This window comes from Terrapene carolina, unplaced genomic scaffold, assembly GCF_002925995.2.
Source record: "Terrapene carolina triunguis isolate 2854851 unplaced genomic scaffold, T_m_triunguis-2.0 Scaffold131, whole genome shotgun sequence".
Classification (NCBI taxonomy): Eukaryota; Metazoa; Chordata; order Testudines; family Emydidae; genus Terrapene; species Terrapene triunguis.
In genome coordinates, this window is record NW_020664482.1 from 9,096,710 (window position 1) to 9,124,393 (window position 27,684).

Sequence of the window (27,684 nt, forward strand, 5' to 3'; positions counted from 1 at the left end):
CCTTCCCGGGTCACAGGGCCTCCTCAGCGGGCGTTCCCATTGGCCGCCGCACACGTCGATGGCGTGCCGCCATTGGGTGGCGATGCAGTCGCTCAGAGCGCGGGCGGGACGCCGTAGCGCCGTGAGGTTAGGTTGCGTGCCGCCGCTAGCGCGGCTGTGTGTGTGTGTCTGTGTGAGGGCGGGGTGCGGCCGGCTGGCCGTTAGGTGGCCGCGAGCGGGGTGTGCTCGCGCGAGTTAATTCCCCGCCCCTCCCCCCCCCCGTCGGAGCCCGTCACGTGATGTGGGTTTAATGTTTACATTCTAAGCGGGCGCCCCTCTCCCCTCTTCCCCGCGCGCCGCCGGGTGGCGACCGTTTCGCTTTCATTTCCGGGCAGCCGCGGGCGAGGAACGGAGCCGACGAGCCCCCGCCCCCACCCGTCCGGTTACGGAGCGAACCGAGGCTCCACTCCCCCCTCCCCCCGAGAGAGAGAGGCGGTGCCGGGCCTGGGCATCCCGCACCGAGCCGCCGCGGCACAACATGGAGGAGCTGGTGGTGGAGGTGCGGGGCTCCAATGGGGCCTTCTACAAGGTACCACGCGCCCGGGCCGGGCCCCCGGGGAGGGAGCGCGGGGGGGGGCCTTGGGCAGGAGGCGGCGGCTCCTCCCGCCTATGAGGAAAGGAGAGAGGCCTGGGCTAGAGGGCGGCCTGGGAGAGCCGGTTCCTCCCGCCCCGGACCTGAGGGGAGGGGGCGGGCGACGAATGAGGGAAGCCGCCTTGGACAGAGGGAGCTCAGGGGCCCGGAGGCTTCGGGCCTATGAGCCCTTCGCCCTGTGGGGGCAGGGAGGCCTGGGCTCGCCGCTCCCGGTGTGCGGGGAAGATGAAGAGGGCACGGCTGGGGCTTCTCCCCTCCTAGCGCTGTGGGGATCAGCGGCCGAGTAGAGCCTCAGCGCGAGGGGCCTTGCGTTGCACCCCGGCGAGCCCCTGCCGGGCGGGCCCCCGGAAGCTCGTTAACTAGGCATTCGGGATGAAACGCCACCCCCCCAGTGGTGCTGCTAATGCCGCGGCCAGGGATGCCCGCACCGACGTGGGTTGCAGCATCCCTTGGCCTTCAGGCCTGCCCCGAGTCCCTGGAAACGTTACTGACCAATACGTCTCCCATTGAAAATGTGGTTTAGCCTATTTGATGTATACGTGGTGGCGTGTGTGTATTGGGTGGTGGGGAGAGCCTTCACTGAGCGTGGAGATCACACACTGCCAGTTATTCCTGTTGATTGTTATAGCAGCTAGTATTGCCCCTGTTGGTACATGAAATGAAGAGCATTGGTCAGTATACAATAGGTCATCGTTTGGGTTGTAATGGTTTGTGATCCAGAAGATTTTTAAAAAAACCCAAACCATTAGTAAAACACTGGGTTAGGGCCTACTCCCATTAGAGTCAGCTATAGTGGATTCAGGCCTTTGTCAAAATACAGTTAACCATAATAACAACAAGGAGTCTGGTGGCACCTTAAAGACTAACAGATTTATTTGGGCATAAGCTTTTGTGGGTAAAAACCTCACTTCTTTGGATGCATAGTATAGTTAACCATAATGGGTCTGGTCTGTTCCTGCAAGGTGCTGAGCACTCCATTCAAATGGGTGTTGAATGTTCTTAGTGCCTTCAAGAATTGGGCCTAGTATTCAGCAGTGTCTTGTGTTTGTTAATAAACTGGAGATGGATAGAACTGAATAGTTCATCACATATTATAGCATGAAAGAGGTAGGAAGGAAGCTCAGGGACCTAGATAATATTGAGTTCTAGTGGTCTAAAATGACGCCAATATATACAGGTTTTTAAAAGTTCATTCTGTTTAAAATCTTTGTTTTTTTCCTTAAAATATCTGGAGGGGGATGTTTTAATATTTGGTGCCATCTCATGTGATTTCATAGTAAGAAGAGAATATGAGTGCTAAATAGAGCATCTGTTGGGTTTGCAGTGTTCCAATTGAAATCCCAGATCTGTATATAGGTACCAGGAAATAAAATATTGAGCACTCACAAAAGTCCCTTTTTTCTTTTCTTTATGGGGTTGATGATGATTGTTCAAAAGAGAACTGAAAATATGAAGTATGGATTTTAGGAATTAAAGATGTAGGGTTTTTAAATGACTGTAGTTTTGTATCTAGTTGTGCACCAGTAATTAAATACATTATATACAGTAGGCAGGCTTTGTAGAATGAGGTCATTTAAAACATATATTCTCTCTCTGGTTAGTAACTGATTAAAAGTATATACTACTGTGACAAGATTACTGAGAAGATATAAAGCCAATTTCATGTACTTTATTTGAATGAGATCAGTGCAGAAAGTTCTCAGTTTGAGAAATATTGTAAATTTCATGATCCCTTTAATTTTTTATTTTTTTTACACTAGACAAATAAAATGTGCTGGGTTACTTGATCACCTGATATAAATATATATATTTTTTATTACCAACATTTCTGGTCCCAGAACAAGTTAGGTGTATGATGAATGGAAGGTTTCGTTGGTTCATGAGTTACTCTGTTCCATAAACTCGGAGTTTGTTTACTAAATGTGAACATCATTTAGTACATCCAGATTATTTTACAAACATTTCTCTTAACAGAAAATTATATTTTTCTTATATTTTAGAATTCATATAAACTCTTTTTAGCAATTAGGAAGGGTAAATAAGAAAGGTTTAAAATGGCAAGCAAAATGATCAACTCTGACCCAAAGGTTACTTAGAGGAAACAATACATATATTATAAATGTAGAAACCAGTTCTTAAAATAAATAAAAAATTATTCTCAAATGTTTAAGGATTAGTATTTAACAGAAAAGTCATAGTTTATCCAATCTAGTTATATCATCTTTATATTACCATAATATCTGAGCCCCTTGCACTTATTAATTAATTTTTCATCCTGCCCTGTCAGATGTCAGTATTATCCCTATATTACAGATGGGGAAACTGAGGCAGTGAATGAAATGGCTTGCCTAACATCATATTAAGTTTGTGATGGGGGCCAGGAACAGAACAGCTTAAACACAAGGCTATCCCAATGGGAAAATAAGAAATTTCTTCAAACAGCATCTTGATGGATCCCTCTAGAGTTATAATATTGTAAAACTGTTCATCATCTCATTTCATTTTATGGTATGTTAATATCTAGTGATCATCCTACAATTAGTACTATGAAGCCACCTTAATTCACTCTGATTGGAAAACCCTTAGCAAAAATACTGTAAATACATTAAATCAGGATACATGCTAATATGTATGGAGTACAAGACAAAGGATAAAGACACTTACTGGCATGAGTTAGGGAATGGCCATGTTATTTATGGTGGCAAAGCTTACAAAGAATTATTTAGGTCATCCCAAATGAAGGTCAGTAGTACCATCATATCAGTAATACCAACTATTAGTAATACTACTTTTATGCCATATATATTAAAATAAAATGTTTTAGTAATATTCTGGAGAGCTTTTAAAAATGTTGGATATTTTTTATCCCTTTACCAGAAGCCAAGGTTGTTTTTAATACCAGTTGTATTAGTGGAGGGGGAAAAGGTAACTTAAAATTGGGGAAGCTTTTGTTTGTGCTGTGTCTATTACAGTGGGGCCTTGGTCTGTTTGGCATCTAATATTTGCTTCAGTATACACACTGTTTAATGATCTAAAATAGGTTTTATAAATTTTACTGTCACAAACTTAACGGCAGATACCTCATAGCCTGTCATAGCTAGAAACGAGTACCAAATCACATTTAAAAGGTAGGATTTCTAGCTTTCAAATGGGTAAAGCTCTCTGGCCTGGTTTTTCCGAAGTGATGAGCACTCTGAGCTCTTATTCACATTGCAATGGGAGCTGAGAGTGCCCAGCACATCTGAAATGTAGGATGCTTATTTCTAGAGATCCTTGTTGACATGAGATGTTGAACTTAGAACAGGTGCTGGTCCCAGATCTAATATTGTCACTCAGACCCGTTCAATTGTGGGTGGATGTTCCATGTTTGAGGATAGAAAGCGTTTTTTACACTACTTTGTGTGTATATATCTTTTTCAGTGGCTGTTTTAAAGCTGTTCAGAGGTTTGTAGCTGGAGAAGAGCCTGACCCAAAACCTCAGATTTTGAAAATCTATTAACTTTAGGCATATTTGAAATCAGCCTGACTTTTGTGGCTTGGACCTGAATCTCTTTGGAAGGTTAAAAATGTTAAGTGCTGGCTGATATGGCATTAAGGGGCATAGTGCAGGTAAAATAGTCAAAGATGCAAGATAAATGCATTTCATCACACGGACATCACTAATATGTATGTGCTGTACAGTGTTGTTTTATTTTGAGAGAGGAATACTTAAGTACACTTACAGTTTTTGAATGATATGTGTTTCAGTGTGGGGTGTTATCTAATGGAAAATTTATACTAGGGAACAAATTAATCGGGGTTAACCCACTTGTTCTGCAGCCTCATATACAAAATAATTGATGATCTTTTAATGTCCTTCCCTCTAAACATTTATTCCCTGTCAACGTACTTTAAGAAGTAAAAATTGCACTTGAGGACAGTGACAGTTTTAGAAAATTGTGTTCATTTCAGTTACATACGGAAAACATAAAGGATGCTGATAATATAACTATAGCTAATTTTTCTACAGTATATTAGAGAACTGATTTTAGTATAATATCTTAGTACTTTATATTTTCAAAGAATCGTACAAATATTAATGCCCTCTAACACCTCCACAAAGTAGGTAGATAATTTTTATTATCCTAATTTTGTAGATAGGGTAAGTGACTTGTTGAAGGCTGCTCCCTGAGCTATTGATAGAAATATGATTTAGAACTAAGGAGTTCTTGGCTTCCAGCTCTATGTTCAATCTTGAAAACCATGATGCCTATCCATAAGTATTTTTCTGTAATGAATACAAATGCAGTAGAAGGCACAATACAGTATACAAAGTAAGACATTCAGTAGTGTACTTGTTTCAGTTTTATTTAGTTTTACTGAAAATTACCAGTGTTAGGTCTTCTACTGTGTTCATAATCTTTAAATGCATTATAAAACTATTATCGCTTAATCCCATCTCCCATAATATTAGTCTCACATGTAAAATTGATGCCAACATAAAACTGGCTAACTTTTTCTCCTAAAGTAGGTGTGTCTTTGGGACTTCTGTTGCAAGGACCAAAGCGGTCACTTAAAAAACCACTTAGGATATACTGTGAGCATATTCAATTATTGTAATTAGATAAGAAAATGTTGTATGCAGCTGTCTAATGGGATCAATCCTGTGCCAGTGGAGTTGAAAAGCAGTCAGTATATTCCCTGAAAGACACTCCACTTCTTCCATTATCTCTTGCTGTTGATATACTGTTAGCATCCTGTCAGTCTGTAATGTAGATCCATTTTTGACCTCTCCATCCACTTCCTGTCTGTGGCCAAATCTTGCCATTTCTTCTTCCATAACATTATTAAAATCCGCCCCTTTTTTTTTATTTCCCAATGGTTCAATTGCTTGTCCATTGTCTCAATGACTACAGTTTTTATTTTGGATTTCTGGATATTTAACTTGTCTCCATCCAACTGCTGATGTTAAAATCATCTTTGTCATTTGTTGTTTTAATCCCGTCACATCCTGCAGAATTCCCCCCGGCTCCCCATTGTAGTTCCTTGTCCCTTTTTTCAAGGTTACATAATTCATCCCCAACAGATATCTCCAACCTTGTATCCGTTTATGTCAATTCCCATCCCCTCCATCCTTCTAATGGTGCCAGCCTGGACATTCCCTTTGTTTCCTTCCCCTGCTGCTCCTTTGTGACTTTTTGCCATTCTGCTACTCTATGTGGAATGCCTTTCCCAGGCTTGTTAGCCAAATTGGCTCACTTTTCTCTTTCTGATTCCTTTGAAGGAAAAAAAGTACTTCAGCCATCCATGAACAGTGAGTTAAATGATAAATTTAACTTAATGTAATAGTATGGTCAATATGTGCATATGCCATACTGAGTAACTGACCATTTTTCTTACTATAAACTTTATCTCTGCTCTGCTCTTTCTCTTGGACCCCCTTACCCTCTTCTGATCTCCAGTTATTACATCTGATTTTACACTTTAAACTCCTTGGGACAGGTACCATATCTTTAATTGTTCATGTGACGTGCCTACTCTTGGGCACTGAAATAATAAATATATTGGTGTTTACAGTAGCATAACATTTACATTTGTAAAATGACTAATAATGAAATGTAGGCCATACTATTTGGATCACTGAAAGTAAAGCTTTATTTTGCAGAGTTTGGGAATGTTGACATATTTGAGACCTCGTAACATCACAATATGTTGCAGGGACAGGTTTTATTTATTTATTTTATTTATGTTACTAGTGTGAAGCACAGGGATTTAATGTTATTCAGTTGCCATGATGAAAGTGCACCACATTAAGTTTTTCACGTAGGGGAGAGTGAACGACTTTAGTTATTTATTATGCGCTTTCTGTTTTTGTGCTCTATGGCCGTAAGGGCAAACCTTTCTGCTCATGAATTTCTGAAGAAAAAAAAAATTGATACGGCCACTAATAATGATCTAAATGTTTTTCTCATGCTCTGTTCCTCCCTCCCCTAACTTCTTTCTAAACATCATTCCTCTTGATGTTATATCTGCTCCAACCTTTTATCTTCTCCCTGTTTTCCCGCATCTTAGTCTCCCTCTACCTTTAGTATGTTTCACACTCTACTATCTGTCATGCATGTTTGCTCAGGCTAGTCTTCCATCCCTCCTTACCCATACACCTATGAGCCTGAGATATACATATCTCTGCATCTTTATATTCCAGTTTTCCCAATCCATCCCTGCAACTTATTGATCTGTGAATAGTGTGGAAACTCTCTCTACACTGTTCTCGCAAAGCCTACCTACTCTATTTTCAATGGGAATGGATTTTATTAGTTCCTTGTTCTAGAATGCATCAGTTACTATCCTCCATGGCCCCACTGCCACTGAAATTTGGAACTGGACTTAAACTATACATTTTTTTAATATATTAGTACATCAGTACATGTACCCTGTATATCATACTGCTGTGTTTAAGCTGACATGCATTTTAAGAAACCCTGCCATTCTGTGCTTGGGCAGAGGTTTTGTGGTCCCAGCTAAAATATTTTGTCAAGCATTTTTCTCTTTATAAGTTCTATAATACTGAAAATTAAAAAAAAAAAAATTCAGACTCTCATAACTTAGCTGGAGCTGCTTGTTTATGCTGTGGCAAAACCTAATTTTTAATTGAATTTATTCCCATGACTAACTCTTTTAAACTAAATATGAACTGAATTGATTCATACCAATTCATATAATTCTCAACAATGCTTGCTGTTGTGCAGGTACACTCGACATTTAACTTTATATCAGCTTTGGGACTAGGTGCTTTTTCCTCTGGACCATCTGATAGAGGAACAGGGGAAGACAGTGATAGACATTAGGTTATGAACAGGGGAAGACAGTGATAGATGTGGCATCCACACATACTCTTCATGCTTCATTGGACATCACAGCAAGAGCAGTTGCATCTGGGTATTGCTCTTCATCAGTGTTCCTGGCTTAAGCATTCATGTCTCTTGGTGGAGGCTCAAGCCACATTGAAGATTTCCTTTCTGTGGAAAATTTGTATGGTAAGAAAACAGATGAGAATCATAGAAAATAATTGACGCTAAATCCTCTGCACAATCTCTGAGTCATCTTCAGCCAAGCTAGAAAGGTTCAACAACCTCCTCTTTCTGCTACCACAGACAGTAACTATGGCAGGGGGTTACCATTCAATCTACCGGAACTTCAGACTAAAGGCTATGAGAAGAAAGGGAGAAACATCCCTCCAAAGGTTATTGTCCTAATCAGTTGCTCATGTGACCTTCACTTTTTCCAAGCAAAACATTTGGTGGATTGTTTTAAGAACACAGAGCTTGTCTTCAATTTGTCTACCCTTCTTTCTGTAATTCCCTTTCTAGGGCCATTTGGGTCATTTCCTTATGGGATGTGATGGAAGTAACACATTGTTCTGGCAATTATTGAGTGTGGATAGAAGAGCCAATTACTGTTTCTGCTACCCACCCAACCCTATCCCAGTTCACTCCATGCCATTTCCTGTATTTTTCACGGACCATGTTCAGTGCTTAGAACAGCTTCAGGAGTCCTTAAAGATGGTGAAGTGCTTAGCACTGTAAAGGGAAAGACTTCTACTCAGAGTGTTTCTTCATACTAAAAAAGACATATAGCATTCATCCTATTATGGTTCAAAGAAAACCAAAGAGATTAATTAAGAAGTTCAAGTTCTCCCTGCTGACACTAGCATCTGTCATTCTTACTTTTCCCCTCAAGACTAGTTTGCGGCTCTTGATTTAAGATGTATATTTTCATTATGTAATCAGATAATTTTGATAAGATTATCTTTGCTTTTGCATAGGTGACTGTTACTAATAGTACATAGACCTGCTCTTTTGCCTTTCTGCAGAATTATAAGTTTATACAAAATGTTTGGTAGTAATTGCAGTATGCTTCAGATGTCAAGGCATCCATGTCTGTTAATATCTATATCAATAGCTGGTTCAGACCTGCACATGTCAAACATTTGAAAATGTGTTCATTGTTTCAGAATGGGGCAAGTCTATCCTAATATTTGTCAAGTGCATATCCTTAATTGCTGTGGTCCTGAGCTTATCATAAGCCAAGACAGAGGAAAGAGGGATATGAGATGTATGCAAAATTTGCAATACCTGCATGGGTGTATGTGAACCTAAAGTTATGTTGTTTTAAATAAATACTATTTCTGTACCTATCTCAACATGTGTGAGACGCTGAGCTCTGATATTAGATTTGTTTTCTGTCATGCCAGAGAAAAATATTAACCATAATTTTGGTATGTATAGAAAGGGAGGCTTTGTAAGTGATATGGCCCAATTTTATAACCAATTTGTGTCCTTTATGAAGGTACTTCGATATAAATAACTTTAATGCTTCCTTTAATGTTCCTTGAGTGCTTTAAAGGGTGGGCATGCTGTGATAGGGGCTCTTTTTCACTTTGCATTGACCTCAGCTCAAAAGAGATTATTAGTTCATTGCAGGTTATTGAGTCAGTATTGAACTTCCCGTTAGAACCACGGTTGTACTCATGTACACCTATGGCGCTTCATTTTAGCAGTAGTCACTCTTGATGATCTTGTTTGATACTTAAGTGCTTCTGTTCGTAAGAAAATACTTCTAAAAGACAAATATTGGAAGAAAAGTGAAGTTACTATGGAATCTGAATTATAAAAGTGTCCCCTCATTTCACTAGAAGTCTCAAAATTGGGGGAAGGTTAAGTATTCCACATATTTGGTGTAAATAATCATTAACGCTGTCAATGGTCTAGTTTATTTTCATTTTACGGATGTGCTAAAAATACCATCACTGTTAGTAGAACAAACTAGCATAGTCCTTTCATTAATGTCCCTTTTCCCCATCTACGCTTCTGAATACACACATGAATCAACTTCTTATATGGACACGTGCAAGCAGAAAACCCATCAATTATCATAGTTTTTCAACACAATTACATTTATTTATTTCTATTCTAGACACTTGCAAAAGTTCTTTTGTAGGCATTTAGTTAGTGGAAGAAATTTCAAAATTTCTACCCCTCTCCCTTCCACATAACCACGATTATCTGGAGGCTCTGAATAATACTATCTAACTTTTTATATAACACTTTTCATCAGTACATCTTTAAAGTGCTTTACAAAAGTGATGAGTATCAATATCATAATTTTACAGATGGGGACACGGAAACACTGTGAAGCACGGGAAGGCAGAAATGCTTTCCCATGGTCACCCAGCAGGCTGGTGGTGGAGATGGGAATAGAATCCAGGTTTCCTGAGTTACAGTTCAGTAGGCCCACTAAAGTCTTTTCCTTCTTATCCCAAAGGAGAAGCTTAGGGATGAAAAATGTACAGAGCCACCACCTTGGGAGGAAATGGAGGGAAGGATGTAGTGTGTCCCACTTGAATTAATTTGAAAGGCAGTTGCTGAGCGCCAGGCAATAGGATTGAAGGGAATCTGGCTAAAGCTTGGGTGAATTGGGTATAACTGGGTCTTGTTGGTGTTACTGGAACTTGTTTTGGGGTGAAAAGGGAGATGGGGAGGGAGCTGAGAGAGCGGAGACTGTGATATGGGGGTGGGGAATAAAAATTTGTTGGGATTTTTGATTTACGCCACAGTTCTACAGTCAGAACTACAGGAAATGTAGAATTTTAGGCAAACCTTATTAACGCAACATAACATAATGCATTTAACATTCATACATTCTGTTTGTTCCTTTTAAGATGTGAAAAGAAAATAGTGCATGTATGATTTGAGTACTGCATAAGCATATCAATGTACTGGTTGGTGCCCATAAACCAGGGGAGTACAAAGATGTCAGCAACTTTGTCTCTATATTGCCATCTTCTAGGAAAATACTGCAAAATTAGAGAGAGCAGCTGATTTTAAAACAGACTTAATTTTTTATGTTTCAGTGGTGTCAGTGGAAAAAAGAAGCTTTAAGATGGCAATATTTTTAAAATATAGGTGCTATCCATAATTCTACTATTTTTTTCATACAGGCATTTGTAAAGGATGTACATGAAGATTCAATAACAGTTGCATTTGAAAACAAGTAAGTGTACTGTTGATGTTTTTCACAATGTTTAAATCTAATACTGTGTTTATTTAATGTGTCTAACTTAGTAATACATAAATAGTGCTTTTTTCGGTATGAGTAAAAAAAATGTAAACCATTTAAAATCTGAATGCTTATGCTATTGCTCTTCACAATAAAAACGATAGTATTTTATTTTAAAATTTTACCTAGGAAAGATGTAATAAAATAAGTTTGTTTTGTTAAAGGCAAAGGTAAACATTGCTGCATTACTAATATTATGTATTATGTTTGGATGGCTCAAAAGCAGTTCCATGAGTTCAACCAGTATCTCTTGTTAATGGAGATGTTAGACTCACCAAATTATTACAGAAGTTATTCTGAGTTGATTTTAAAATGTAGCAGCATCAACACTGAGGCCTATGGCAGCCTCCTTGCAAGAAATCCATGTGCTAGCCACCCCTTTCCATTTTTTTAAGAATACATGCCCTTAGAGGCATATAAAAGAGAAAATCTTTGTAATATTCTGTATTTATATATCTGTTGTTTTTTTAATGGAGGAAAACAATGCACACCTCTATAAACCTTCTCCAGCATATATTTGTGGTTGAGGTGACATCACTAAGTATATGCTGGGACATTCCTTGCTAGCGTCTGTTAAAAGTGTGGGTGTTATAAGATCCGAGGAAAGAGAGCATTTTGAAGGGATGCTTTTAACTTGTTATACTTATGTCTGAAAAAAGAATTTACATACTCCTCGTTCTTCATACTATCACTGTTAACTGAAATTAGAGAGAATTCTTCTTCTGTTTTTACTTTGTTCAATACTCTGTGTATAGTCACTTTTACTGTTTTCTCCTATAAAGTCATTGAACTTCCCCTATTAATTTGTTTGGTTCTTTCAAATGGCAATAGGGAAGTGAAAAACACATTATTTAAAGACAAAGAAAAATGTGATTGTTAAACTAAAATAAGTTATAAAATCTGAAACTTAACTTTTTTTTAAAAAATTAGCTAGATTTCCAAGCTGTCTTTTTCTTTAAGCTATTGTGCTTGAATATCCATGTTAGCCTGGTTATAACATGCATACAGCACATATTTCTTAAGTTGATGAAATCTTCAATACTTTACTGCACACTTTAAATGGTCAGTGTTATTGATATGTTCTACTCAGTAAAGTTTGGGTTATTTTTTAAATTCAAAAATAGAAGAATTTGGAATTTGTTTAGTATAAAAATAGAACTTCTAGGTGTTTGACAGTATTGTAAGCAAAATACTGATTTTTGGGAGGAATTATTTTGTGGTAAGGAAACCAAAAGATTTTTCTGCTGCCTCCAGACTTCAAGAAGGTCCCTGATACAGTTTTAATACTTCTATTAGTTTTAAGATGCTTAACTACATTTTAAAAACTTTTTCTGCAACATTTCTATAGTAGATTATGTTAATTTAAATTTCATGATGTTTTTGTGTGAAAACATATGGAAAGTAAAGATGTGAACTTTACAGGTAGAAAACACTTGTGGTCATCCTTTTAAAAAGAAAGTGAAAGTACATGGGCCAGTCTATCACTGTATTTTTGTTTTCAGCTGGCAGCCAGAGAGACAAATTCCATTCCATGATGTGAGGTTTCCACCACCTGCAGGCTATAATAAAGATATAAATGAAAGTGATGAAGTAGAGGTATGAATTATGTTTTAAACAGTACCTTTTTAGAATATCAGCTAAGTAACTGGGAATAAGTACAACACTATGCCATCTGATTGATATCAAACGTTATAGAAGATAATGTTGAGTCTACTTAAGAGCTTCTTTTGACAGTTGTAAACCACATCCGTGACACTTGAGGGATTTGTATGCTATAGTTATTTCCCTGACCTCCATGGTAATGATAGCAATTGGCTTACAGTGCTGTAATTTAGATCCTCATGTCTTCATTGATGAAGAAAAGTGTGTTAGTATGTGCTTGGGTTTGAATCATGTTAGCCAGAACTGTTTCAGCTGTAGTATAGACAGGGCCTATACATATAAAGTAAAACCTCAAGATAAATAAGCAACTTTGTAATATGTACTAAAAAATACCCCCAGTGCCCATTGATAACAGACCTGCCAACTTGATGGGTTTTCAAACCTTCCTATTGATCTCTGGGGGAAACCCATCTGCTTGTGATTTAGCTGTCTTCCTCACTTCCCCAGTTGATTGACTGGGAATGCAGAGTTGATTTTTTGTGACTGACAGAGTGAGAATTAATTGATGTCGGGCTGGGAAGCACACATTTAATTGACCCAGGGCCAGCTCTTGGATTGCATCATTGACGTACAGCTGGGGATAGGCAGATCTGTTGCTGAAGGGGCACAGAACTATTCATTTCAGGGTTTATGGGGAAACTGGAGCCATTTGCACAATTGGGCAGTATTTTGTTCAAATTCATTTAATTGTATGCAAATGAAAACTTGGTTTTTGTACAGGATGTTGGCAGTATGTGATAGATTATGCAGCGGTTCTCAAACTCCATTGCACCTTTTTCTGACAACAAAAATTACTACATGACCCCAGATGGGTGGGTGGGGGCTGGAGCCCGAGCCCTGCTGCCCCAAGTGTGTATGGGGGAGCTGGAGCCCCGCTGCCCAGAGTGTGGGGAGGGCAGAGGGAACCCGAGCCCCACCACCCCGAGTAGAGGGAAGGAAGGCTGGAGTACTCTGGCTTCGGCTTCAGTCCTGGGCGGTGGGCCTCGGGCTTTGGCTTCAGTCCCGGGCCCCTACAAGTCTAATGCTGGCCTCGGTGACCCCATTAAAATGGGATCACAACCCACTTTGGGGTCCCAACCCACAGTTTGAGAACCGTTGGGTTATAGCATGGTATTATTGAGTGGGGGAATTTTCAAAGGCACAAAGAGCAACAATCAGTAGAAGTTGGGTACCTGACTCCAAATTGTGTTTTGAAGCCAGAGTTAACAATTGGCTGATTAAACATACTACTACTTCTTCTTTCAGTCTTACAGAATTACAATTAAGAAAACATAATATACAAAAATTAAGATCACTCTAATATTACCCATCCGACTTCCTTATTTTACAAGTTTAAACTTACTCCTTTCTTAAATGTTGTCTAAATTTAAAAGTTTTGCTGATATGGCAATATAGCTTATTCTGGTTCAGAGAGCAAAATAAACTATGCCAGCAAAACCACTTCTTTGCTGATAAAACTATGTCTGCACTAGGGCTTTTGCCACATAGCTATGATGTATAAAAAACGATAACATAAAATCATCACATCCCTATTTGACATTGCTATGCTGGCAAAACTTTTTAGTATAAACCTGCCTTTATTGATGTTATGGGAAAAGTTCAATATGTCAATGCTGACTATAATATTGTGCACTGGCATGACCCCTACAGTACCTGCATGTAATTAGAAGAGTTATAGATGAAAATGAAATGTTAGCTGGCGTATAAGTCTGAATTCCTTTGCTTTTTTGCGTAATTCAGGATTGTCCTGACTTTTGCAGATTCATATAGACTATAATTTTATATTTGCTGTGGTGTTTGAACTAGGCACTTTGTTTACATTTTATGGATCCTATATAATTTACTGGTTTGAAAAGTTCTTGCATAGCAGGGACAGATTTAGTGGTAATATCAGTCATGACTTGTGATGTGCTTTATGCAAATTCTACACAAGTTTCTTTATTAATATAAAACAGTTCTCATCCTTCAGTGTTGTACATTATACTTTTTTGTTTAGGTTTATTCCAGAGCAAATGAAAAAGAACCATGTTGCTGGTGGCTGGCTAAAGTGAGAATGATAAAGGGTGAGGTAGGAATATATATACATACACACTTCAATTTTCTTGTATTTCTCTTTTCTTTTGCAACTGTCTGGACATCGGATTTGAAGTTGTTTGTTTCTCTCTTTAAATTTATTCTTAAGTAACTATGTAGGCCATCCCATTAGTAGGAAGTTTGATTAGGAGTGTCTTTTTACCTAAAACTAAAAAAGTGCAGAGTTTATTTGAACAATTAATGAATACTTCACACTCAATGCAGTCATAGCACAATTCTTGTTCTTGTCATTAAACATGTAGCTTGGATGATTTTATTATTTTTTATATCAGTTTTATGTAATAGAATATGCAGCCTGTGATGCTACATACAATGAAATTGTCACAATTGAGCGTTTAAGATCTGTGAATCCCAACAAACCTGCAACAAAAGATACTTTTCACAAGATCAAACTGGAAGTGCCAGAAGATTTAAGGCAAATGTAAGTACAAATCTGTTTGTATACGTAATTTATTTTGAAATTTTGCTTGAATATGAGAACTCAGAGAAGAGGGAATTGAAAATTGTCATTAATAGTTTAAATGAGATTTTTCTACATTATCAGATGAAAGTGCAGAAAATGTAGACATTATTAACAATGTAACAGTTTGGACCCATTTCAGGAATTAATGTCTGAAGTGGTACTGCAAGCCTGCAGAAATAGGGAATTTTTTTTCTTTTGGGTTTTCATTGTCTTGAACCTGTATAGAACCAGACAGATTTTGTGTTGGTTTTTGTTTCATTGTTCTACTGTTTTCTAATATGAATAGGGAAAAAAATGAATTTGGTAAGAATTGAATGTATCTTATCAAGTTATTTGAAAACTACATGAAATTACTTACTTTTTTGAACTTGATAAGCAACTGTATATGACAAGTGTCTATATAAATACCTGTTTAATGGCTGCGGAAAATGCCATGCTGCATATTAAGGGTAGGTTATTTTAATGGTGAATATATGGATGAAATAATTGAATAGTAATCAGTAATGGCAGAAGCTATCTACTGGTTTGAAATAAGAACAACTAATTGTGAGACTTCTAGAATACTGACATGAAATTACCTGAGAATTCCAGAGAATGTAGTTCAGAAACCTTGGTTGAAACTCTGACTTCCCTTTATAGCTTTAAAAGATAACCCAAAACAGAACTGGAGAAGGGGTCTTATAGAAAGAAGCTATTCTATTGCACAAGACTCCCCAGACTTCAAAATTATAAGCTTAGTGGAATATTCTGTAGTCCACTTAGTGAACTCCTATGCACCTTGCTGCCACCCATTTTACTGAGTAGAGAACTGGATGCATTTACAGTGCTTTCATTTGTTGTATCATCAATTCTGGCAGCAAAATACCGAATCCTAAATCTTCGGTCCTAACAGATACATTTAAAAAAAAAGACAGCTCGTTTTTTTTTTTAAGTATTTAAGATTAAACAAGTCTTTTAAAAAGATAAGATCTTAATGTTTTTTCTTCTAAAAAGCTCATCATTTCACTTTTTGAAAGCAGTGTTAGATGAATCTATCATGTGCTGGAACAACATATGAGCGACAATGAATTACATAGAAATAATTTCATCTCAGATTTCTGGTGAATCATAAACCTTTGACATTTTAACCTGAGCGCTTCTACTGAAATAATTCCTTACTTGAAGCTCTCTGTTTTATTAAACTTAATTGAAAATTCAACTGATCAATCAAATGCAGAATAACTGTATTTAATATAATTTAGATAAAGTTTAGTAAATATTTTTCTGAAGTACAAAGCTAAGACTATAAAGCTTGGTTATGGGGAAAATGGGTGAAAAAAAATCTTACTGTTCAACCATTATTTATATAAGATACCACCACTTATCTTAGATTATTTTGTAAAGAGAACCCTCCTGAATCACTTGATGAAGAATTCAGCGTTTGCTTATATCAATACAGTAGGTGGCGAGAGGAATCTAGTGAAAACTATCCTCCTCTTCCCAAGTGATAAATTGTTCAAAATTAAATGTGGTGGTTATCACAGAAATATGGACATGTAGCCAGATGTAATTAAAATGTAAATGACAAAACTTAACATTCAGAAATGCAGAAGAAAAATATATTTTACATAAGACCAAAGAAATGACGTACATTTCAAGGTTCTAATGACACTTTCTGATGGTTGTCATGAGTCATTGTATTGGAAGACTTTATTGATATGTGACTGAATTGGATCCAAAGTGTGTAGTCTTAAATCTACTATAACCGATAGAATTAATAATAGTTCCTTAATTTTTTCTTTAAATAATCAATTATATTTCTACCATCAATTATCAGTAATGTTCATTTAATAGAAATATATTATCCTTTAAACAAGTTTAGTGTGCACATACCCACACTTGTGAAGACCAAAAAATACGAGGAATACTAATCTTTTAATCTTGCTTAGCATCTTCATAAATTACACATACATGCACGTCTGGAAAGACAGCTGGAATATCTCCTTTTACTATTTTCTATATTTGAATTTGGAAGGAAGTTTTGCCTTCCCCCTTGTTTCCCACCTCCCCTCCCACAAAGATTGTCTACATCTTTTACAGAAGAAAGGAGTATCTTTAAGTTTAGATTCTTCACACAGCAGATTTAAACTAGCTTTTTATTTACATCTTTCCTATAAAGATGCTAACTCTGGTTGCCATATCTACTCATGCCAGCAGAATGATAGTTTTCAGATATTAACTTAGCATTCCTACAGAACTACCCTTGTGTTCTACAAAGAAAATATTTTACCATTAATAGTTTCAAAGATGATACATTTTATGGTTGAGCCACAAATGCATCAAATAAACATTCTATAAATATGTAACATTTTTATTCTTAGGTGTGCCAAAGAGTCTGCACATAAAGACTTCAAAAAGGCAGTTGGAGCATTTTCTGTAATATATGATTCTGAAAACTATCAGCTTATCATTTTGGTAAGTACTATTTCCCTAACTACCTATTGTAAAGGTTTGTTTGAACAGTGGATTTATCAACTATTTTGTTTTTTATCAATAACGTAGTCCATCAATGAAGTAACAACAAAGCGAGCAAATATGCTGATTGATATGCACTTTCGAAGTCTTCGCACCAAGTTATCTCTGATATTGAGGAATGAAGAAGCTAGTAAACAGCTAGAGGTATGTTATCTATTTCTCCGTCAGATAACCTGAATACTGTACTGAAAACACTTGTGCATTTATAACTGGCAGGAGTTTTTTACCTGGGTGGAGGTATAATTAAGTACCACCAGTATTCTCAGTGTTATACCAGGTGCAGATAGAGATGTAGTCCCTGACAGAGGGATTACAATTTAAGAGTCTAATCTGGTCTCCAGTCCCACTGGAGTCAGCAGGGGTAGGAGTGAATAATTGCTTCATAGCATTGGACCCTAAAATGCCAAGATTTGAGAACACTATGCTGGGGAATCCAGAGATTTGTGATAATTTAGAACGTTTGTTTTTAAATATAGATGGGAATGGCTGTAGCGTGGCATTGATGTGGGTTAGTGTTTGAAGCCCTCATAGAAAAAACAGGTTTCCACATGAGGTTTTAAAATGTTGAGGGTGGGAGCCAGGAACTCTGGAATATGAAGAGCTTTAGAGTGTGGCATAAAAGAGAGCACAACAATGAGTTGGAGAAGAAAATGAAGGAAGTGGTGAGACTGATGATGTTGGCAGAGCAAAGGGTATAGTATTTATAGTCAGTAGATACACCGTTCACAAATCATCATACAACAAATATATGACATACTATATTATGATTTAAGGATGTGTTGAGTGTCTGGAAGCTCACTTGTGTTTGTACATGGGAAAAGAGTGGGCAAGCAAATACTTATTTCGCTGTAAAGTAAATGAACTTTTTCTTACTTTCCTAAGTGTAAATCAAAGATCATACCCACATTTGTAAAGAATTTTGAGAACTGACAAGAACTTATTTGTTGTCATTATTATTACTATTTAAAATTTCATATTGGCAAATGGCACCTCTGTTCTATTATATTGGAGCTATTCGCGTAGCTGAAGTTGTGTATCTTAGATCGATCCCCCCCAATGTAGACCAGCCCTAAGAGTAGTACAATTTTGAAGGCACTAGCACCAAGCCATGAGTTAGGAAAAGAGCAACTCAACTCCCACTGTCCTGCTGACCTTTCCTGACGCCAACTACAGCCCCACTGCTCCATTCTTTTTCTCTGTCCCCTGCCCATGCAATGTGAGGTCCTGGGGAAGTGGTGCTTCAGAACACAGCCTCTTGAAGTGTTACTTCCCCAGAGCTAATAACTGTATGGGTAGGAAGCAGAAACACTTCGTTCCTAAACTTAATTCTCCCTCCTCCTTACACACACCAGCTATCACTGTCATCTTTCAGCTTCCACTCAAAACCAGCCATTGGCTCATGCTGTTACTTCAGTTCTGAAGCTCTTTGCAACCTCAAAGGATTGGGGAATTTCAGTGAATCCTGACAAGAAACCATGAATGGATTTGGGGTCCTGGGTGGAAAACAGTTGAGAATCCACTATAATAGTGGGATGAAACTTGGCTGTGATATCTATCAACAGTTTATTTTTTAAAACGGCTTAAATGATTTAAAGTGACCAGAATGTACCTTCTTCCATGCATTTTTTTTTTTGCCAGTATAAATATCCTATCTCTTGGCAGTGCTTACTTAAAACAGTTTTATCATGGAAATTTATTTTTGTTTTTTATTGTGGATTGCTACTTATCATGTACACTTCCATTAACATGGTAGTAACTCAAAATAAACTGTGATGTATAAAGAAGAATTGTTTCATTTGTTATGTATTTGTCTTAAAGATCCATCCTATGCTAATATGACTAATTCAGTGAACCGCAAGAGATCAAAAAGCCAATTTACTATCAGTAGAAATTGTGTTTTCCTGAGTCCCAGTTCTGCAAACTTGCCTTCAGATCTGAAAGTTGATTTTTAGTTTTTCTTTGTGCAAAATCTCCAGTTAAAAAATAAATAAATAAATAAAAATCTGCAGACCATTTTATGCCAATAGTTACACCTGTATAGCTGCATTTAAAACTAATGGGACATGCAAAGATGTAACAGTAGTTAATCTGAAGACACTTGCGCTGCACAGGTGTAACTGAAGGCCCAATTTGGCCTACAGAATCATTATTACTGCCCTGCTGAGACAGGGTGCACATTTTATCTTGTTAATGGTACATGATTGTCAGAATGAAGCTATTCACATTCTCTGTTGCACCACTCAGCTCTTTACTCTGAGTTTGGACTTTCTTTATCTGTGGAAGTGCTATGGGTGATTACTAGGGCTGTCGATTAATCACAGTTAACTCACGCGATTAACTAAAAAAAATTAATCGCAATTTTAATTGCACTGTTAAACAAGAGACTACCAATTGAAATTGATTTAAATATTTTGGATGTTTTTCTACACTTTCATATTTATCTTGTATTCTGTGTTGTAATTGAAATCAGAATGTATATTTTGATTACAAATATTTGCACTGTAAAAAATGATAAACAGAATAAATAGTATTTTTCAATTCACTTCATACAAGTACTGCACAGCAATCTTTGTCCTGAAAGTGCAATTTAAAAATGTAGGGTTTTTTTTTTGTTACATAACTGCACTCAAAAACAAAACAGTGTAAAATTTCAGAGGCTACAAGTCCACTCAGTCCTACTTCTTCGGCCAATCGCTAAGACAAACAAGTTTGTTTATTTTTACAGGAGAGAATGCTGCCCTCTTCTTATTTACAATGTCACCAGAAAGTGAGAACAGGCATTTGCATGGCACTTTCGTAGCCAGCATTGCAAGGTATTTACGTGCCAGATATGCTGAACATTCGTATGCCCCTTCATGCTTCGGCCACCATTCCAGATGATATGCGTCCATGCTGATGACGCTCATTTAAAAAAAAAAATACGTTAATTAAATTTGTGACTGAACTGCATGGGGAAGAACTGTATGTCCCCTGTTCTGTTTTACCCGCATTCTGCCATATATTTCTCTTACAACACTCTCGGATGATGACTGAGCACATGTTGTTCATTTTAAGAACACTTTCACTGCAGATTTGACAAAACACAAGGTACCAATGTGAGATTTGTATAGATAACTACAGCACTCAACCCAAGATTTAAGAATCTGAAGTGGCTTCCAAAATCTGAGAGGAGCGACGTAGGGAGCATGCTTTCAGAAGTCTTAAAAGAGTAACACTCCGATGCAGAAACTACAGAACCTGAACCACCAAAAAAGAAAATCAGCCTTCTGCTGTTGTCATCTGACTTATATAATGAAAATGAATATGCATCGGTCCGCACTGCTTTGAACGGTTTTCGAGCAGAACCCATCGTCAACATGGACGTATGTACCCTGGAATGGTGGTTGAAGCATGAGCATCTGGCACGTAAATATTTTGTGACGCCGGCTACAACAGTGCCATGAGAATGCCTGTTCTCACTTTCAGGTGACGTAAACAAGAAGCGGGCAGCATTATCTCCTGCAAATGTAAACAAACTTGTTTGTCTAAGTGATTGGCTGAATGAGAAATAGGACTGACTGGACTTGCAAGCTCTAAAATTTTACATTGCTTTATTTTTGAATGCAGTATTTTTGTACATAATTCTAAATTTGTAAGTTCAACTTTCATGATAGAGATTGCATTACAATACTTGTATTAGGTGAATTGAAAAATACTATTTTGTCTTTTTACAGTGCAAACACTTGTAATCAAAAATAAATATCAAGTGAGCACTGTACACTTTGTATTCTGTGTTGTAATTGAAATCATTATATTTGAAAATGTAGAAAACATCCAAAAATATTTAAATAAATGGTATTCTATTATTAACAGTGCGATTAATTTTTTTTAATCGCTTGACAGTCCTAATGATTACTGTACCAAAATCCCTAGGGCTTTTGTCATCTGTCAAACATTTGTTCACTTCTGCAAACTCATCTATTTTTGCATTGTCTTACATAGAAATTGATTCTTCATTTTTGCTCTTTGTGGACAGTACGTATTCATATAGTTCATTTTGTCATGGTCGTAACTTTGAAGCTGGGGACTGTTTGAGCAATTACAATTTTTTTCTCAGATTTTCATGGGGGCACTTTTTCTGTGTTTTGGGGTTTTTTGGGGGGAGGGAGGGGAGTCTGCAACACCAGAGTAGCTGATCTTTCAACTTTACTATCTTGTAAAAACACACTGATTTCTTACCTGCATCTGAAAATGACACATTAAGCAAAAAGATTCCACTTTCTACCACTGAGTGACACATTTGATAGATGCAAACCATTTATAAGGCAACTTCATATATATATATTTATTTCTAATACTACTAGTATCTTGATTTATTTTAGGATTATTGTACATGCAGAGATGTGTATTTTTGGAGAAAAGAAGACTTAACTGTAATTTTTCTTCTTCCCCTTACCTTTGGGATTACTGTCCCTACCCTTCTTAGCTCAAAATTTGGTGAAGTATTCTGTCAGTTTGTCTGGTTTTTTTTAATTGTACATGTCTGGCAGTTTCTCCTTGAACTTCAGAAATTAACTGATGTGGAAAATAGGGAGGTAGCCTATATATGTATCTGGTTACCTAAATCAATGTAAACTGCTATACTTTTTAAAAAATCAAAGTTAACTGGGAATGCATTCTTTCTTTAGAGCTCAAGGCAGCTTGCATCACGATTTCATGAACAGTTTGTGGTACGTGAAGACCTAATGGGTCTGGCCATTGGCACTCATGGTGCTAATATTCAACAAGCCAGAAAAGTACCTGGTGTGACTGCTATTGATCTTGATGAAGACACCTGCACATTCCATATTTATGGAGAGGTAAGCTTCCAGACAAATAATAAAATTTAGTAAAACTAACATGCTCTTGGAAAACACTGAACCCCTTTTATGTTTTTTTTTCTATTTCTTAGGATCAAGATGCAGTGAAAAAAGCAAGAAGCTACCTTGAATTTGCTGAAGATGTTATACAAGTCCCAAGAAACTTAGTAGGTATGTCAGTTTTGGAGTTTAGCTCTGAAATGGTAGAAAAACATTAGTTGAGAATTGTTTTAACTTTTAGAAACAATACAAGGAGGCCAGTCTAACATTTTGGAGATGCTTGCTCTTTTGTTTTGTGATTGGGTTTTGGTTACTCTTATTGCAGAGAAGTTTTCAGCTCCCTACAGAATCTTGTGGAAAGTTTTATTAAAATGTATTGGTTTTGCTGAGAAACTGAATCCTGATTCACTTGCCCTCAGAGTACATAAGTTTACTAGAAATTAAGTTGAGAAACCCTGGCTAAAACAATCAAATGAGTCACAAGGGAATATGACTCTCCCACAATCACTTTTTGATTGCAATTGTGAAAATCCATTTTATAGAGAAAACAGACCTTTTTGTAGATTTATATTTAGCAGACAGTCTTTGTTTACAATTACCCATTCAGTTACTTTAATATTCCTTGTCACTTGTTTTGGTATTCTGAACCAAAAAGGAGCTTTCCAACCAGAAAACAGGTGAAAAAAGTAGGCTGGTTTCTATATTGTCAAGGATATACATGTATTTCCTGAACGGTGTTGAGAAATATGGCTTCTGCTATACAACAAGCTAATCGGCTTTTTCACAAAATTTCCTGCTACACTTATCTTTTCTATTGCCCTTTACCTGTGAAGCTTTTATATAGGGACAGCAGTGGAACTAGGAAAAGATCCAGATACCATCTAATAGCAGTTTTCCAATAAAAAGTGTCAAGACTCTAAAACATGTATCAACCCCCAGTTAAGAAATAGCTTATTGAAAATAATTCAGCAGTATCCATGGCTGTAAACCAACAGAAAAATGTCATCTAGGTTTGCTTGCTAGCTGGAATGAGTTTAAATAGCGGATAACAAGTGTATATGTTTTTGGAGATACATATGTGCACCAATCTTTGTAAAGGCAGACATCTTCAATGCATGTTGAGCAGATTTTGGAAGCAATACTGAAGTGGCATGGTCTGAATTTTATGAGCTTTTAGACAAGTACCAGGATGTTACTCATCTGTTTAATTGATTGAATAAATGTTACTGTGAATTTCTCGCAACTGTAGTTCACACTGATGATAAGCAGAAGGGGTAGACTGATGGACTGAATTTAATTTGGATTTTTAATTGATTCCTGCTCCATGTGTTCAGGACTTTAAAAATAAAAATATTTTTAAAATAAACTACATTTTATATTTGAGCAATCTTTTTTACTTCATGTCTTGTTTCTTGACCTAGATCCCACAGAAAGAATATACATTTGTTAATGTACCTATTAATATATATCCAAAATAAGTGATATTTGGAGGAACACTAGCACTCCTTTTTTTTTCTCTTTCAAAGTACACACTTAGTTTACCCATAGCTTGACAGAAAACTAAATTTTCTGTCTCGGTTAAAAACTGCTGTCAGCACTCAAATTATTTTTAAAATATAATTATATGTAGTAATATTTTTGTAACTTTTGTTTAGACTATAAATTCAATTTTAAACTGAGTTTTTATAGTAACTGTTATTTCTTAAGAGTTTAAGTCCACATGAAAACACACTGCCTGCTTAAGGACTACGTGAATTCTAAAGACTGAAGCATAGATTCCATTTGAGCACGCGAGTCTATATTTCATACTGATTAATAATATATATTGAATTTTTAGAGAAGGGGGAATATTAGCATTTTATTAGTTGTTGAAATAAGCAGTTGCATTTTGAATTACTTAGTTTCTTATAGTGTTTGGAAATTTGTAAATGTCCAATCAGATTTTTTTGTAGCTCTCTTCATATCCATTTATTATGTTTACCGGTAACTTGCTAACATTTACAACAGATTAAATGAATTATTAAAGTATTCAAAAGAAGCTTTTGACTCAACATTGCTAGTAATGGGCCTAGAGCAATCATCGTGGTCAAGAAGAACAAATTAGCAATACTTGTGTCAAGCTTTCTCTGAATATTTTCAAATTAAAATGGAAAATATGAAAATCAACCTAAAATTATCATTACTTATAAGTAATACTTGGGCCAAATTAAAATAAAAATCAATGTATAACTTGCATGTAATGTGAAAACCTGGCCCTGGTTAATATCTAGGAATTTAAGAAAATATTAGCAAAACTTCCATTATGTTGTCAGATATGAACCGTGTCCTGTGTGATTAAAAGTGGGTTTTAATTACTTTGTTCTTGCTGGATAAAATCAGACCAGCAATACAAATAAATAATTGTCTTGGATTGGATATTTTTTGCCCTTATTTTTAAAACTCGTGTCTTGAATGTATTTAGCAAACAGAGTTAAATTCTTAGGCTGTTTTATGATAAAGGTTCTCATCTTTGTTTGTTACACACACTATCTCATTTGCATTAATCTTTTTTAATTAAAATTTTAAATATTCTGGCTAACAGTAGGTAACTTGTTAATTACTTTTATGAAACCGCATCACTAGCCTGCCTTTGGATATTTAGTTTCTTATTTTAGTTATAAGAGCAGCATTAAGTGATTTTTTCCATTGTTTGTTTTTTAATTAGCTTTAAGTATTCTCAAATTAAAACTTCTGTTTCCTTGGATAAATTTCTGTTCCTCCAGTCTATTCGAGATACACATTTTTGGTTATAAAGCTTTTGTGTAAGACTAATTCTGAATAGTTCTTTCCAACTCTTTTAAAAAATTACTTTCTGATAACAGAAATATCTTGCCAAACATGTATATCAAAACAAAACTTGCTTCTGAGGATTTGATCAGTCTTGCCATCTGAACCTCCTCTCTGATATCAAAAAATATAACGTAATACTGACCGAAATTTTGAAGACCTAGCAAATCAAATTTGCTTTGCTCTTTGCTTGTTTAACCACTTTCGTCATTGGTAAACTTGTAGTACTGTAAAAGGAGAAAATTTGCATTCAGCCCCAGAATATATTTGTATGCAATTTTAAATTTTTAAATTAAGTCCACAAAAGCAAGAAGAATGAGAATGTAAAACAGCGAACTTTCACTTTGACTAAGATATGTAGCATTAAGACTAAATATTCATATTACACAAATTTAGGTTTTTTGTGATTGAATTTCCTTTGTTCTTAGTTTTCCTAGTTTTTCTGTTTATCAAATACTCCTATCTAAATATTTTAAACTTGCTTAATTAAATTCTATTTACCTATAGGATGATACAGCTGCTTTGGAGTGGTTACCAAAATGTATACCTTAGGTTACGTAGACATTTTAGTTCATGGCTCATTGACTAAATCTTGGTTATAAACTGATAGATCAGTGTTGGCAAGTCCTTTGTATTGTTATTGAATTCTACTACTAAATTACCGTATAGTAATAATTTCAGATTTTGGGGAAGAAGCCTAAAGGTAGAATGTTCTGTATATTCTTTCTGTAGGAAAAGTAATAGGAAAAAATGGAAAACTGATTCAGGAGATAGTGGACAAATCGGGTGTTGTGAGAGTGAGAATTGAAGCTGAAAACGATAAAAATATTCCACAAGAAGAGGTATGTTTATAGTAAATGTGTTCTGTGTCAATTGGTGGTGGTGATACTATATCCAGCAGTAAAATAAGTTCTTGGTGGTAAGAGAGTACAATTAATATGTTTTTTTTTCTGATGGGGCTTATTTTTCCTCACTGGAGTTGAAAGGGAAATTTTCACATATTGGCGCAGGTTTTTATGACATATCACTATTGGTAACCCTTTGTCCAAGTCTTTTAAGTTGGTGATGTATAAATTCACCTTTTTAAAATCATTTTTTTATTTCTGTTAGAAGCATTAATACTGGTTTCACAGTGTAATGATATCCCAGAAATATACATATAAACTTATTTTCACACTCAGTAATTTGCTTTAAATTTGTTATCTTGAACTTCTTCACAATTCTCATTTTTATATTAATATTTTTGATGCATTAGTTAAGTCTGGTTGCACTTTCGTTATAAATCCCTTACTGCAGGTATTAGATTATGAGCTCACAATAGCTAGGGTATGTATTAATCTGTATTTTTAAAAAATGTTTGGACAGTTGGTATAGTGGTGTATGCCAGATGTGCTATAAGAAGAATGCATAAAACTCTGTTTACATTTAAAACAGACTTTTGACCTGATATAGGGTCTCAATGAAGCCTTGAACTGCATAACTTGAAAATTGGACTTTTGGGGAAGAGGGGTGGCAGGCAAAGGAAATTTATACCACAAAAATACCCATATTTAAAAAATATGAAGATTTCATCCCAAATTTCAAAAGTAAAAGCATAGTTAATTTTTTAAAAAAAGTTTAAACCCTCATTTATTTACCTAGCATCTAAAAATTTACCAAGTAAGGAACCTTTACTGCTAAGAATAAGATGTGAAATGTATTTTCTTTTTTTTTTTAATTTGAACATTCTTGCTGAAAAGTTGAGCCAGTTCTGACACTAGCACAGCAAAATTGTTACGGAAGAAGCAGTAGCCCAATTTCTAACCTGCAAAAGTGCTTGAACAATTATTTGTTCAATTAATAGTGCTTGAACAATTATTTAATGGAATGAAAATATTTAAATGCAGTCTCAGTTTTTCATCTGACTGCAACCCAAGATAGCCACCTCCAGCATTTAGAATTAAAAGTTCCACTTGTAATTTTAAATTTTATATATTTCACATTTTACTTCTGGTAACAAAATCTTCTTACAGTGTGAAGTTTTGGACTGTTTGGATGAATAAAAAGGGTCAATATTTTATTCCACGCTAAAATTCTATCCTTTACTTTAATGGCATTATTGTGTGGCTGATACATAAAATATAAAAATAAGGTCCCACTGGAGCTGCAAAATTCAAGCAAGAGAATAGCTATGATCACATTTAGTACATCAGTACGTGTAGTACATTTTTAGCTTGTAAAAGCTTATTTGCATATGATTTTCAAATCCAAAATACAGCTGTTAAAGGTGAATTGAAAGGCTTTTACCTGCCAAGTCCTGAGTTCAGAGTTCTGTGCATCTCCTGTTTATAGATAACGACATCACTAACACTTGCATTCCTTACACTGCTTTAGGTGTTAGTTGTGTCATCAACTGTAACAGGGGAAACACAGAAACCTGAGATCAAATCTAGGCAGGTAAGAATCATTTAATCTTCTAAGCTCTCTTGTTTTTAAACTGTGTTTGTAATGTTGCGTAATGCATACTTAATTAGATTTTGGATACCATAGCTTTTATTTATATTTTGTAGGGTAGCATT

General features: G+C 36.3%; 1 protein-coding gene across 3 annotated transcripts in view; it reads left to right on the forward strand.

The window, feature by feature from the left end:
* Positions 1–241: 241 nt before the first annotated feature.
* FMR1 (fragile X mental retardation 1) overlaps positions 242–27,684 on the forward strand; it is a 52,182-nt gene continuing 24,739 nt past the window's right edge. Inside the window, exons 1-11 of one of the 3 annotated variants that reach the window (XM_024206118.3) lie at positions 242–568; positions 10,611–10,663; positions 12,232–12,325; positions 14,388–14,459; positions 14,758–14,906; positions 17,309–17,402; positions 17,490–17,606; positions 22,130–22,300; positions 22,393–22,471; positions 25,859–25,968; positions 27,500–27,562. In XM_024206118.3, coding sequence (XP_024061886.1) covers positions 518–568; positions 10,611–10,663; positions 12,232–12,325; positions 14,388–14,459; positions 14,758–14,906; positions 17,309–17,402; positions 17,490–17,606; positions 22,130–22,300; positions 22,393–22,471; positions 25,859–25,968; positions 27,500–27,562 — 1,053 coding nt within the window. In that variant the 5' untranslated portion in view covers positions 242–517. The remainder of the gene's footprint in view (positions 569–10,610; positions 10,664–12,231; positions 12,326–14,387; positions 14,460–14,757; positions 14,907–17,308; positions 17,403–17,489; positions 17,607–22,129; positions 22,301–22,392; positions 22,472–25,858; positions 25,969–27,499; positions 27,563–27,684) is intronic. The other 2 variants (XM_024206116.3, XM_024206117.3) reach the window with 2 other exon arrangements.